This window comes from Daphnia pulicaria, chromosome 10 (assembly GCF_021234035.1).
Source record: "Daphnia pulicaria isolate SC F1-1A chromosome 10, SC_F0-13Bv2, whole genome shotgun sequence".
Taxonomy (NCBI): domain Eukaryota; kingdom Metazoa; phylum Arthropoda; class Branchiopoda; order Diplostraca; family Daphniidae; genus Daphnia; species Daphnia pulicaria.
This window is the reverse complement of record NC_060922.1, coordinates 4,702,365-4,715,186: the sequence shown is the minus strand read 5'-3', so window position 1 is coordinate 4,715,186 and position 12,822 is coordinate 4,702,365. Positions and strand designations below refer to the sequence as shown.

At 40.1% G+C, this 12,822-nt stretch overlaps 3 protein-coding genes across 3 annotated transcripts; all 3 read right to left on the bottom strand.

Moving 5' to 3' along the window:
- LOC124313862 (la-related protein 7-like) lies at nucleotides 1-2,317 on the bottom strand. Its single transcript, XM_046778672.1, has 9 exons — nucleotides 2,005-2,317; nucleotides 1,869-1,942; nucleotides 1,693-1,806; nucleotides 1,472-1,636; nucleotides 1,325-1,404; nucleotides 932-1,225; nucleotides 631-868; nucleotides 407-548; nucleotides 1-343 (listed from the first exon to the last, which is right to left on the bottom strand). Exons 1-9 carry the CDS (start codon nucleotides 2,294-2,296, stop codon nucleotides 138-140), a joined length of 1,605 nt encoding a protein of 534 aa, XP_046634628.1. The 5' UTR covers nucleotides 2,297-2,317; the 3' UTR covers nucleotides 1-137.
- Nucleotides 2,284-5,118, bottom strand: LOC124313860 (alkaline phosphatase-like). The gene is made up of 10 exons (XM_046778671.1): nucleotides 4,852-5,118; nucleotides 4,679-4,783; nucleotides 4,502-4,617; nucleotides 4,248-4,421; nucleotides 3,981-4,175; nucleotides 3,718-3,910; nucleotides 3,513-3,647; nucleotides 3,254-3,445; nucleotides 3,062-3,184; nucleotides 2,284-2,955 (listed from the first exon to the last, which is right to left on the bottom strand). Exons 1-10 carry the CDS (start codon nucleotides 5,042-5,044, stop codon nucleotides 2,618-2,620), a joined length of 1,764 nt encoding a protein of 587 aa, XP_046634627.1. The 5' UTR covers nucleotides 5,045-5,118; the 3' UTR covers nucleotides 2,284-2,617.
- A 568-nt stretch (nucleotides 5,119-5,686) lies between these two features.
- On the bottom strand, nucleotides 5,687-12,013 carry LOC124315028 (ras-like protein 1). Its single transcript, XM_046780381.1, has 8 exons — nucleotides 11,888-12,013; nucleotides 10,047-10,199; nucleotides 9,946-9,976; nucleotides 7,582-7,721; nucleotides 7,302-7,448; nucleotides 6,624-6,747; nucleotides 6,192-6,515; nucleotides 5,687-6,112 (listed from the first exon to the last, which is right to left on the bottom strand). Exons 2-8 carry the CDS (start codon nucleotides 10,158-10,160, stop codon nucleotides 5,874-5,876), a joined length of 1,119 nt encoding a protein of 372 aa, XP_046636337.1. The 5' UTR covers nucleotides 10,161-10,199; nucleotides 11,888-12,013; the 3' UTR covers nucleotides 5,687-5,873.
- Between the last annotated feature and the right edge of the window lie 809 nt (nucleotides 12,014-12,822).

Below are 12,822 nucleotides of genomic sequence, written 5' to 3'. Positions count from 1 at the left end.
AACGGTCGAAAAATTCATGTAATCAGACTCGATACACATCACAAGAACCTAGGTTCAAGACCATTGTATTAGGTGAACGAAAGAGGTTTATAAAAGCCGTACATGAAAGCCCGTTACGAGTAAATAGTTCGTCACCTTTAATCATCGTCCTCGCCGTCGAACCTAATATGCAGATTTTTGTGTTGTATAGCTCTGGTGGGGTAGCCAGGTTGGTCTGCGTCAATGATCGATTCCTTTTGCTTGCGGGCTCTCTCAGCTCCCGATTTTTTAGGTCGTGAAGATTTGTCACGCTTCTTTATTCGGTTCTCTTCGATCTTTTTCCAGTAGTCTCGTTCTTCTTCGCCTGCATTTCACAATAATAACAATTATTAAATGTTTTCCTTTACTGTGCCAAAGAGAGAAAAACCTTGGAGAATTTCTGATTGACTCCATATTTTCTTGACGACTAGAGACTGGGCAGCTGCATCGTCAGTGCATCGTACAAAAGCAATTTTGCAACAGTCTTGCGCTTCTACGTAAGTTACACCCTCCTGACATTTGACTTGGCTCTAATAATTAAATTATACAATCAACTGTTACTACAAACAAAAAAATATTTAGTAAGTAAGTAGTAACGTAAGGAAGAAATACTTTGAAACGTTTGGCATCTGTAATAGGTTCGTCCAGAATGATTTTGACGATTAGACCAGGTTGAAAATCTGGACAGGGATCAGATTTGTCCTCAACAAATTGTTCTTTAGTTTCCTCAACTAATACAACAGGATCGAATCGGCTTTCATTATGTTGGCGTCGAGCATTCATTCGGATTTGGCGGAGACACTTGCGCTGCATATCAAGATATTTATTCCGCAATCTCTTCCACTCTTTCCTTTAATAATGAATTTATGGTTAAGTTCAGAACAATATTTTTGTTAAATTAAGGGAAATTTACTTGGACATGACCTGTAATGACAGGTTGAGAGCCTCTTCATTAATTTCATCTTTAAACACGTTTGGTTGCTTCTTCTTTTTTGTGATGGCTTTCGATTCATCTTGACTGGTAATTTCTTTTTCAGCTTTAATCACAGTTGTCTCTTCTATAGTCGTTGCAATGCCTTCTTTTATCTCAGTTGTTTCTTCTTCTACTTTTATTCTTTTCGATTTTGGTTCAGCATTGGATTCATCTTCCTCCGTTTCTGGTTTTGGGCTGGTTTTCTTCTCGTCCCCTTTTTCGTCTTGCTGACTCCTTTATGAACAATTATTTGATTTGAAAATCACATTAAAGTAAATAAAAAGGTAAATAAGTAAAACTTTCGATTGTTCAATTAGAAAGTAGTTTACGCACTCTGCATTGAACGCCTGAATACTACATAACTGCCCCGGATCTTCAGTCAATAAATGATACTCGCTGGAGGCTGCATATTCCTATAAAATTTTTGAATGAGCCCTCATTGTCTTTGTGTTACTGCCTAAATATGCAAAGAAAACTTACCGTGACAGCTTTGGCAGCTGACTCAGAATCACAAAATTCCACAAATGCAAAGCCTTTTATTCGTGTTGCATCTTTGAATTTGGGGAGTGAAACATATGCTACCACTCCATATTCAGAAAATATGCTGGTAATCCATTCAATTGAAGCATGGGGTGGTAATCTTTCCTGTTTATAAAGGTAAAATGTATTTAAGCTGTACACCAACAATTCTTTTTACTTACCACATACACAGTGCAAAGGTCTACCTCTTCCTGAGACTTAGGGCGGAATGGTGTAATTCTTGAAACCTTTGTCTCATCCTCACTAAGTTTTAATGTTTTAGAGAATTTTAACGCCTTAAAAAATGCATAGATTAATAATAAAACATGAACTGAGATTACATGATTTTAAGCTGTACCTTAGCAATTTCTTTGAGGTCTTCAGTCATTGCTCGAAGCTTATTAAAGTTCATAAAAACATGCAGTGGAATTTCTAACAAATATTAAATAATATGTTAGCTACACAAAAACAGAAAATAATATGTAATATATTACCAGGTCCATCTTTGATAACATTCTGCATAAACCTATCTTTTGAGAGATTTGCATCACTAAAGTAAAACTCCATTTGATTTCTAATGGCAGTATGCAGGGCCTTTTTTCGTTTACGAATTTTTCCCTTTTTTGTTGCTGTCCCTGAAGGGGTTTCATCTTTGACAATTAAGTCTTTTGTCACTTCAGCATCGCAAGTTTCTTTGCTGGAAAAATCGTTGGGATTAGTCAATTCTTCTTCTTTTTTTATTTCTTCTTCTTTTTTTATATCTGCTTCTTTTATTATTTCTTCCATTTTTCCTCCTTTAAATTGCGAAGGAACAAACGTCAAGTCGTCAACTATCGCTATCGAGAATAAGTTCAGTAATAATAAACCAGCATTAACTAATTTAAGGATATATGTTGTAGAACTTTTCAACTTTGTAATTTTAAAAAAAGAAAAACACTATGTGTCAAACACGTTTTTAAGAGCCCTCTATCAAGTAGAAAATTCAGTTTTTAAGTGTATTCGTTAGATGGCGCTAGAAACGCAAGATTTTTCGTGCTGTTTTTTGTGTTAACAATGCGTTGCGAATATAAAATGATGCACTTTCGAATGTTAAATGACTAGTTTATTTTACTGAGTAAATACAGAAACGAGGAGTCGCTGGATCCAAACACAGGACATGAATGCGCTTATGCTCCCTAAAGAGCGATTTACACCTATGCGACTAGAAGACGATGGAGTCGACGGAGGAATTGCAGTCGTTGAAGGTGGATTCGCTGGGTTGTTACAGAAAGTAAACCCGGGACCGATGCAAGCGGCATAGCTCATTACATGAGCGATATAGTGCTGCTCGTAGACGCCCTGGAATAGATGTGCTTGCGGACCGAGAGCGAAAATAGCTACGTCATCGCCACCGTGAGACTCAGTGGCCAGAGGAACCATGGCTGGTTGTAAAAATGAATCGGATGCTAAATAATTAAGATAAGTCAATAAAAGGGTCTTGCTAATTTTAATGCAAAAGATTATTTTGCTATGATCTCAATTAAAATCGTTGAAAATGAAAACAATATTTACTCGTATCAACATCGGTCAAATCCAGGCGCTCTCCACCAGAGAAACTGTTAGCATAACCGGGTCCATTGGCGTAACTTAGGGTTGTGTATGGTTTGAGATCGGAGGCCGCATAACCGACTAAGCCTTAAAGTTTGTAAATTAAGAAATAAAGAAAATTAGCTAAAATAATTCATCAAAGAGAAACCAACTAACCTAAAATATCATTGCCGCGTTTGGGATAGCCGTTAATACTCAAGGTATGGGAATGATCTGCCGTGACGATAATTAGAGTATCGTCCGAATTCGTCAGATTGAGTGCAGCAGCCACAGCAAGATCAAACTGGAAAGCTTCCTCGAGGGCTAATTTTGCTCGTCCGTCGTGATGTGCCTGGTCAATTCTCCCGCCTGCAACATGTTAATAATTAGTTGCGTACTTGCCATAACGTTTTCCGTGCGAGTCGTCGAATCGAACCTTCCACGAGAAGGACATAACCGTTGGCATCTTTTTGTAACATTTGAATGGCTGCTCGGGTCATTTGTTCCAGTGTAGGGTTATTGGCCGCACTCGATTCCAAAAAGTATTCCATATGAGATGGGCTAAATAAACCTGAACCATAATGTGTCAAATGTTACGGATTAAACTAAAGCTGCTAAAGAGACGATGATGGCAAACTAACCCAAGAGAAAATCGATTCCGGCCACATCCAGATTGACCAATTCATCCCGGGTAGTTACATATTTCCCCGTTGGGTGATCGGTCACCCACTGATAGATCAGATTTTTCCCATCTCTGCGGCGACCAGCTTCTTGTGTCTCAGGATCTGTCGTTGTGGTTGGAGTGAGATAAGTACGTCCACCTCCCAAAATCACCTTACAACGCACACAGATGTTACATCCTTGATTGATATGTATACTTATACTAGAAAAAGGTTTTCATTACTTTAAGATTTTTGCCTGGGCTGTTGAGGACAAGTTGTTCGGCGATATCGTCACAAAAAGTGTTGGAATCTACTCCATCAAAAGACTGAGCATAGTCATCCTCCCAGTAACGATTGGCTGAATGGGCGTATGCTCCAGCCGGTGTGGCGTGAGTTACTCGCGTCGTAGTCACGATACCCGTCGCTTTGTTGGCTGCCTGATGTAAATGCGAAAAAAATTGGTACTAGCTGAATCGAAAAATGTAATATCAAAGTTGAAGTTTTCATACTTGGGCCCAAGTCATGACGGAATCAACTTGATTAGCCGGATCGATTTGCGTCGAGCAATTTTTTTTTATGACGTTGACGTCTAGTCCCAAGGTTTCCACATCAGTTTTAATGCCACACAAGTAGGCGGTAGCAGTGCAAGCGGAATCAGCCACTTGAATGTCCGTGCAGTACGTCTTTGCGTGTTTGTGGACATTGATTTGGATTTTAATTAATGCGATATTTTAATTAGAAACATGTCGAGGATTCAATTTACCTTTGACAATGCAGCGTAAGGAAATCGATCAAAGTGAAGTTGTTCCTCTTCGCCCGTTTTGCCAGCCTTTTGTCCTTTATAGATTCGTGCAGCTGTTACAGTTGAGATTGACATACCTACCAATATTAAATTGAATTTTAAATGCTGCTGAGTAAGGCCCAGCGCAGATGTACTGACCATCTCCGAGAAATAATATGATATTTTTTGCTTGGCTATTGATCCTTTGTTTGGCCAGTTCGTCAAACAACAACTGCTGACCGAGTTGAGTCCAATATGCAGCGTCTGTTTAAATATTAGAAAATAACCACATGATATTTTCTCAGTAAGACAAACAACACAATTCATGTTACCTTCCGTTGCGGACTGTTCCGCTTTGTTGTTAACATCTGTGGCGGAATCGCGAAGGGGTCTGCTGTGATGATGTTCGTCCCCGTGAACACCGGCTGTCGAAGACAATACCAGCGTCACCATCAAAACAATTATTTTGTGTGAGCACATCATATTAAACTTGATCGTTTGAGATATGTGTGTAGACTCCAGCATTTGTCTCACTAAGTCTCAAAATTTCAATAAATGCATCGCTGCAGCAGCCAAAGTGTTATCGAGGGAGCTAGCTTTTTTAATGGTGGGATTAATTCGTTACTATCGCAAGGAAAAAAATAGTTTGACTTGTATAAGAATTCAAAAGATGGCGGGTGATGACGACAATTTTGTACCATAAAATTATGGCTACGTGTTATTGTTTACCGAAGGTGTCATATACATGTCATGAAGTGTACCGGTAAATAGTATGCTAGAGCTAAACTCTCAGATTGCCAGACAGCGTATGGCTTCTTAAATTTGTATCGCACTGAATAACCCTGATATCGTCACTAAATAAGTCTGGGTCCGCTTCACTGTTTTTCAAGCTCGAATATACTTCAAACTAATATTACCCATCAATATTGTCTGTCGTAAGGTTGCACGACCCTTGGAAGTTGTACTGTTTGTATGTTTATATCCCATGACGCCACGAGTTTTTGTTGTTTGTTGTTCAGTTGAACAAATAAGTGTTCAGGAGATTTAGGAAACCTGACAGTATATCTCAACTCCATATCATTAGAATACGTTAACGTACGTGTTTTGATTACTCAATTAGACCCTACCCTATGTGAAACTCACCAATCAAGTATTTCCCAGCAACGGGAGTTGAAACGTGAAATGTGTAATGCCTGCCTCCATAGAAACACAATCAAGAGAAATAAAACGGCCAAAATAGTCATTTAAATGTCTACAAAACAGCGAAAGCTTCCAATAAAAATAATTCACTGTTATGAAATGTAGAATAAATAATCAAAACAATTTAAAAAAAAAATGACATGTATACGTATTTTTAGAATGCACTGCTGGCCCCTCTTAGGCTGATACTCATGCGGCGAGTAGGTCTCTTGTTGGCCAAATTGCACGCAACGGCTAAACCCGGATGATCGAGCTGGGCCACGGGCGCTGGCTGGGCACAATGGCGAACGATCACACGTTTATTTCGGAAGCTCAAACTACCCTCTGTGGAAGCCCTGGAGCGGAACTTGTCGTCCGGCGAGTTATTACCGGTTGCAGTAGGTGGCGGCGATTCTATGCACGGAAAACCGAATTTAAGATTTCTCCCAATGGAACTATTATAACATTAAATTTAGGTCATGAAGAGAGATACCTAAAGACAGAGAGATGGGCAACGCTCCGTCTTCTCTTTCGCTAATGACGTCCATGCTGTTGCTCTTGTTAGCAGAACACCGGCCGGCGAACGTCTCTAAACATCGCCGGCCAAAGTGGTGGTTTGACGTCCCGTTTGGTGTCGAGGCACCGAGTGGTGGATGCGGCTGTTGCGTTTGGGGTGAATGCGATTGATGATGATGAGACTGATTGTACTTCCAGCGGAAATATAAATCCTCCATCACTCTCTTGGCTACATCAACTTCCTCCCGTACGGAAATTTCGAAGAACAGATCACAGCCCAAATCACGGCTTCTTTTTTCGCCTGGGATGGATAAACAAAAATGAAAAACGGTGTTTTATTTGAAAGAAGAGAAAATGTAATAACAGTTACAATCATTAAACTATGACGCATGATTGACTGATTATCTACCTTCGTCGGTAGTCACCATCCGATCTTCCACCTGGTCGACTTTATTGGCTACCAGGATAACACTCGAAGAGGACCCCATTATTTCTGCGCTAAGACCGTGGCCATTGCCAAAAGCTGAGCCAAACTAAAAGATACACGAGATAAAGAATTGTGTGGTTTAACCGGGTTTAACGTAGCAAAATACGATTGGTACAGCAATAACTAAAAACAATTATATTTCCTTTTGTCTAACCAACGAGAAAAATCAATTAGTCTTCCAAAGGCTTAGAACTTTTGATATGCTTTGATCTTTCATTCAAAGTAATGGCATACCCCGCATTGATCAGGCGCTACGATTAGGATACCGTATAAGATCGATAGCATATGAACCTTTTTGTCTCGGGTCCATTTCATTTCATTGATTTTGTTCTCAAAATGTATAATTAAATTTTAATCGGATTGTAAAGCGCGACTAAATGAGTGATACCTCAACATTCAAAATTAAATCTGAATGAAACCGAAAAGGGAAAAAATTCTTTAGCGCTCTTATATTAAAATTACGTCATTTTTTTTTGGGGGGGGGGGGGGGAGGGGGATTTAAAGAATTCCGGAAATAGGTTCATCGAAAGTTGATCAAGTCCAATATAATAGAAAAATAAATAGTCCCGCTACATGAAATAGAAAATACCGGATATTTACCAAATGTCGTCGACGACGCTTATTGTAGCCGATAAGGAATCGAAGTCGACAGCACTCGTCAAACGAGCACTTGTCCGTCACTGAATACAAAAGAACAAAGGCGTCAGCCCAGCGGATCTTGGCTTCCAGGTCGGATTGACTCCCGTCCTATCAAATATAGAAAGAGGGCAACGACGTATATAAGTAAGATTATGTGAATTTATGGTGATGAAAGTGCACAAGTTTATGAGTGCCTGTGCGTCTAGACAATGCCAATATTTATTTTGTCGTTTACTCAAACCTCCAGATGGTGTCCTCCACTATCCAGAAGCTCCAGCATCACGTGCTCTCCGTTCAAAGTTGTGTTGACCGGATAACATCTTTCCAATTTGGGGTCGTAGTCCCCGATGAAGCGACGAGTTAAGAAACGAACCACGAACGCTGCAAATCCATTTCATCATTCAACCATATCATTTCATTTGGTAAATAGGATCAGAAAACGTATTAAAGAAATGCACCGGGGCTATAGATAGAAAAAAAAGTTTCTTATATTATAAACAACTCAGTAGACTGCTCTAGTTATGTAAGCTTATACATAAGCTTATAGCCGATATGACCTGATTCTGTATACAAAAATAAAGATTTTCAAGTCTAAACATATAAATATAGGGTCTTAAATTTCTTTTTTAAGGGTTAACAGAGTTGCTAAATATAGACATGATGGTGCTACGTGCAATGGCCTATTATGACTAGGCCTATTTTAGCGTTGCAAGAGTAAAAGTAACAACACGCACTTTCTTTTCAAGTGAACCTTATACGAACTCTCGGGTCTTATCGGGGTGATGCAGCTCTGTAGGCATCACTCTCATATAACTGGGGGCATTGTTGGTGGTGCAAATCGTACGACGATCTGCTTTACTTTCAAATCCAAAATAGCGTGTATTTGCGCTCTAAAGCCTTGCATTTTCTCAAGTATATGTAAATAACGGATGGAAAACATGGTAGGAAAAATATATAAGAAATGCGCTGATTGACTATGTTATTCTTTGATTGTTGAATTTGTTTTCGTTTTCCGCTCTATTTTTAGACAAACCCTGACGTCAATTGAACGTGACAAACACGACAAGACAGTCGGGTAGCTTTTGGTCGAATAGACGAGTCGTGCTGCAGGCGATGGCAAAACAAATTTAAATGCTAATAGACTGTCAATAACAGATTGAAAACAAAAAGCGACAAGAGTCGCAGAGGCCGCATTGAAGGAATGCTGGGGGAAAATAGGTTTTGTCGTGTAGATTAACGATCCGTGATGACCAAAATGCAATTAGGATCATTTGTTTACGAGTGTTAAAGGCGCTACATAGCAGTTTCATGGTTGTGTCGCCAAGGTAACGAGCAACCCAACTATAGACTGATGTTCGCGGTTCTTTTAATTTGCTTGTTCGCCAATTGTCCGCCCTTGTTGGGTTGCCGTTCGTATGGACTGTGGATGGCAACGCAACCTTCAACTTTTTGGCGAGCATATATGCAGGTAGAAGTGATCTTTCACCCGCATCCATGGCAACCATTGGAATTGCATAATTCAGTTAAATTTTTATCATTTTCCGTTTCGCTTGTGCCTCCAGACGGAATAGTTGCAGTCACACCAGTGTCAAGTAATCCCTCCGGCACCTACCGCCCCATTTAATCCATATCTCGTCCATCTTTATGCTGATCTTTCCGCACTAGTCTCAATTACTCTCCTGACATTGTTGAGACAATACAAGACGGACGCTACACAATATCATTTGCTTCCCATTAGATGTGCGCAGCTTGAGGGCAATATGAAGAGGTTTTGGGGTCCGCGAGAATAATGTCTGGCCGGTCTTCTACGCATTCGGCATTCCCATTGCGCGCTACACGTGTTGTGGAAACTGTTGACTTTTCGGTAAACAGCTGTCTCCCGACTGCCAAAGCCTCGTCGACGAATTAGCAATCGCCATGGAATAATAGAGCCTTTCTCCGAAGTAATATGCCATGTCGTTGCGCTTTGCCATTAGCTCCACACATCGTCTTCTCATTTGCATTACTAAACTTGTGCTCTCTCTTGCCCTAGTTACACACTCATATATACACTGCAGCAGTCGTATAGTTGGTTTGACTTGCTCTTTTTCAAAGGATGCAATGATACAATCAGCCGTCGCAAACACACAACTTATACTGTATACGCACGTCCACACTTTCTAGAGTTGTAGCGCGTTTGATATTACAAAGGGTTCGTGGAAATAACATGTGCCCACCTTATTTACTATCATAAATGTCTGTTTGGTCGTTCTGTCGTTTTACGTCGTCTATTTTATTCTTGAAGGGTTCAATGTGTACGAGGTGATATCAAATACTATTGTCAGATGACCAACCAACACTGACAGCCCAGACAACCGGCATGAGACATCACAAGGCCTGATGTTTTTTCTGGATTTCCATAATAACATAGCAACTGCCGAGCACATGCTGAATACATCAAGTCTAATACTCAATATTATTGAAAAAGTAGACTCCACTCTAGCTGGTGTATCGATTTCACCATACATTTAAAAACAGTTGCGCTCGGAAGAAATTGTAACTCGACACATTTTTCTTAACAGCTATTACTCATGATGGAATTCAATTAAAGCTGAAATTATCTTACCAGATTTGCCGACCGAGTGATGACCGAGAACCTGTGTATAAAATAATAACATTGATTAACAAATGATTAGAAATGAAAATCAGGATTTGTAGACCCTCTACCATGACTCGCCATCGTGGCCTTAAAGACAACGTAGCCAAATTGAGGCGGTTGACCAACTTGTTGCAGTGCGGACTATCCGACGTGTGTTGCTGGTGTTTGGGTGGTGACGCCATCGATTTTCCCTCCTTGCTTCGATCACGTCTGCTCCAAGCCTGCAACAACAAATTCAAACTATTGTGTTTGTTTAAATATCCAACATCACGATCGTAATCCTAAATCCATGTGCAGAGAAGAGGAATCTAGATAGATGCCATCTGTATTGCGCCATTTCGAGGATGTGACATCTGAGGTTCGCAGGGTACTATATTATGTCTTATGTCTCAGTCACGATGATTAGCTTTCCTTCAAAGAGTTACTAGCTTCCTCTTCTTTCAATATTCTCGTTTCATTTCGTTCGGTAACAAACTATGCGGAATATATAGCCTAGAGTATTGCGTGAGACGGAAGAAAGCGGGAGATGACACAGGAAATGGGATCTGCTATACTAGACAGAACCGCCCGCTGGATAACAATTGAGAGCAGCAATGTGAGAAATACGGATGGGATGAAATGGCCTAGGGGGAGGAGGATATCATCGCAGAAACAGCAAAAGGAAGAGGGACGAGCAGAGACGCGGACGGATATGATGAAACCACCATTTTGATCTTAAAGGTCTGTCAAAGGTTCGGCAGCTGTCTATGATAGCCTTCGGCTCACACGCCCCACATATAGCGAGCTGCTGATGGGCGCGAGGATCGAACAAGAATGAGATAGAGCATTTGGAGACAAAACAGGAAATCGTCCGCATACATCTATATAAGACCATTTTCATGGAAACCGTAACATATATTATCTTGGATGATCCACAGCCACTCTGTGTTTATAGAAGGCGTCTTATTATTTATCTCAATTTCTCTTCAAGACGTACGCTGGACGCTGGACTCCTTCAATGCACTATTAATTGCTGACGTAGCCTTAATTCCCCCCTCGGTATATAGAGAGTGATATAGCTATTCAGGAGCTCAGCCAGCGACAAAGAAAAATATATCCAATCAACCAACTGGACTTGACTGAATGACGAATAGATGCTCTTTTGCGGATATACTATTTATTATTTGGTTGCGGCATAGCTGGATTTTTGCTATAAGTGCAGAGCAATCTGCGCTGCTTCATCAGCAAGGAAATAAACAAGGAAAAGATTTCCGGAACGCGATACGAATTCAAATAAAAGAAAATAATACGGCGCACAAATGGTGAGCTGGAAGTGCGTCATTCACGTAGTATATTTTTGTGTCTCTTTTTTTCCCCCTTTCGTTTCCAAACAATTTTCGCTGAAAAGCCCAAAGCGATCTTTTTTTCCTTGTATACCGGGAAAGGGAGCGTCTTTTTCGGTGCAAGGATATATAATGCGACCCTGGCTTCTTTCACCATGAAAATAACGGCCCTATAACAACGCTAACCAATAATCAACAATGAAAATCAAATGGCCCTACACGAGAGGAAAGTAAAATAAAGAAAAGGATAAAAATATGAGAAAACGACCGACGTAGATAGAGACGGATTGTCGAGGGATATAGACATCAGTTGTGTATATCAACCATGACGATATGGCGCTACCCCATCGCAAGTGAGGCAGAATGATAGATAAATAAAGACAATGATAATAATCCAGCTCCGCGTTTCAATAAGCACAGACTCCAACGAGCTCCACTTGATTGCTCGGAAAGCTATAACGAAAGGCCAACTATTAATTAAACATTGACGAATAAAAAATGGATTGCCTCTAAAAGATACAAGACAACAACTCAGTGAAAATGTGAAACATAATATAATACGTAAGCGGTAGCATAACATCACTCACTGCTGATTAAGTTGTTGATTGATAGAATATGAGTCACAGCGCCAGTAACAAAATCAACCAAATACCAAAATATCAAATGAGCATCAACCGACAATCGATGAGAGAGAGCGTCTTGTTTTCTGATCGAAAGCTTCACCGACACTGGGAGGCTCACCCTGGGAGTGCAACCATTTGGGCGGATCGGGGCGGATGTCTCCATGGGCTGCGGCTGGATGTAGAGTACAGAACAAGGACATGTTCTTCGACAGGCGCGCGCGCAACAACAGTTTGAGGCCACAATGAATTTTAAAAAAAAACTTGAATTGTTTTATTTTCTCTCTGCTTGTCACTACCAACTTTTCAATGATAGTGCAAACAGTATTTGCTAAATTTCCTTAGAACTATTGCTATTTCAAAAGCAGACCCCCCCAAAAAAAAATTAAAATAAAATAAAAAATAAAAAAATTGTCTTGAAAAACCTAAGTACCGGTAAAAAGATTATTTTATTCATGCCCAATGATAAAAGTAATTTATCATGATAAATAGAAAAATAGCCATTTAGGCTATTCGTTTTGTTGTTGTAATGTACCTACGTGATACTCCGCTACGTGGTGGTACTCCTGCTAAAGAGTTTGCGTTGAAAGCAGCATAAATCTGATTACGTGATAAATGATGGTGCTGTTGATTGGACCTTTCTCTATTGAACTGATTCTACTGGTAAAAGGTTCGACAAAAATTATGACCGAAATATCCAACCGCATTGTGCTTAGATTGTATTGTCAGGCTACTCGAAAAGAAAAGCAATTGTCAGGGTATTCGAAGATCAAAAAAGGATCACGCTCACTTCGTCCCAAGTTTTCCGATTGAGTGTTCGTGTGTGAACGCTCTCGTCTGAGGGAACCCTTTTGAAAGTGTCGTGAACTTTACAACAAAGGAGGGGGGTTGCATTGTGACAC

Bases quoted from the DNA above. Each gene is read 5' to 3' on its own strand.
- LOC124313862 (XM_046778672.1), bottom strand. From the start codon at position 2,296: ATGGAAGAAATAATAAAAGAAGCAGATATAAAAAAAGAAGAAGAAATA. The intron at 1,405-1,471 runs GTAAGTTTTCTT...AAAATTTTATAG, and splicing joins CAGCTGCCAAAGCTGTCACG to GAATATGCAGCCTCCAGCGA. The intron at 549-630 runs GTATTTCTTCCT...TTTAATTATTAG, and splicing joins CAGATGCCAAACGTTTCAAA to AGCCAAGTCAAATGTCAGGA.
- LOC124315028 (XM_046780381.1), bottom strand. From the start codon at position 10,160: ATGGCGTCACCACCCAAACACCAGCAACACACGTCGGATAGTCCGCAC. The intron at 7,722-9,945 runs GTAAGATAATTT...ATGGATTTGCAG, and splicing joins TCACTCGGTCGGCAAATCTG to CGTTCGTGGTTCGTTTCTTA. The intron at 6,113-6,191 runs GTATCTCTCTTC...TTCCGTGCATAG, and splicing joins GCCCATCTCTCTGTCTTTAG to AATCGCCGCCACCTACTGCA.
- LOC124313860 (XM_046778671.1), bottom strand. From the start codon at position 5,044: ATGCTGGAGTCTACACACATATCTCAAACGATCAAGTTTAATATGATG. The intron at 4,784-4,851 runs GTAACATGAATT...ATATTTAAACAG, and splicing joins GGAACAGTCCGCAACGGAAG to ACGCTGCATATTGGACTCAA. The intron at 2,956-3,061 runs GTAAATATTGTT...TTAATTATTTAG, and splicing joins TTTGACCGATGTTGATACGA to CATCCGATTCATTTTTACAA.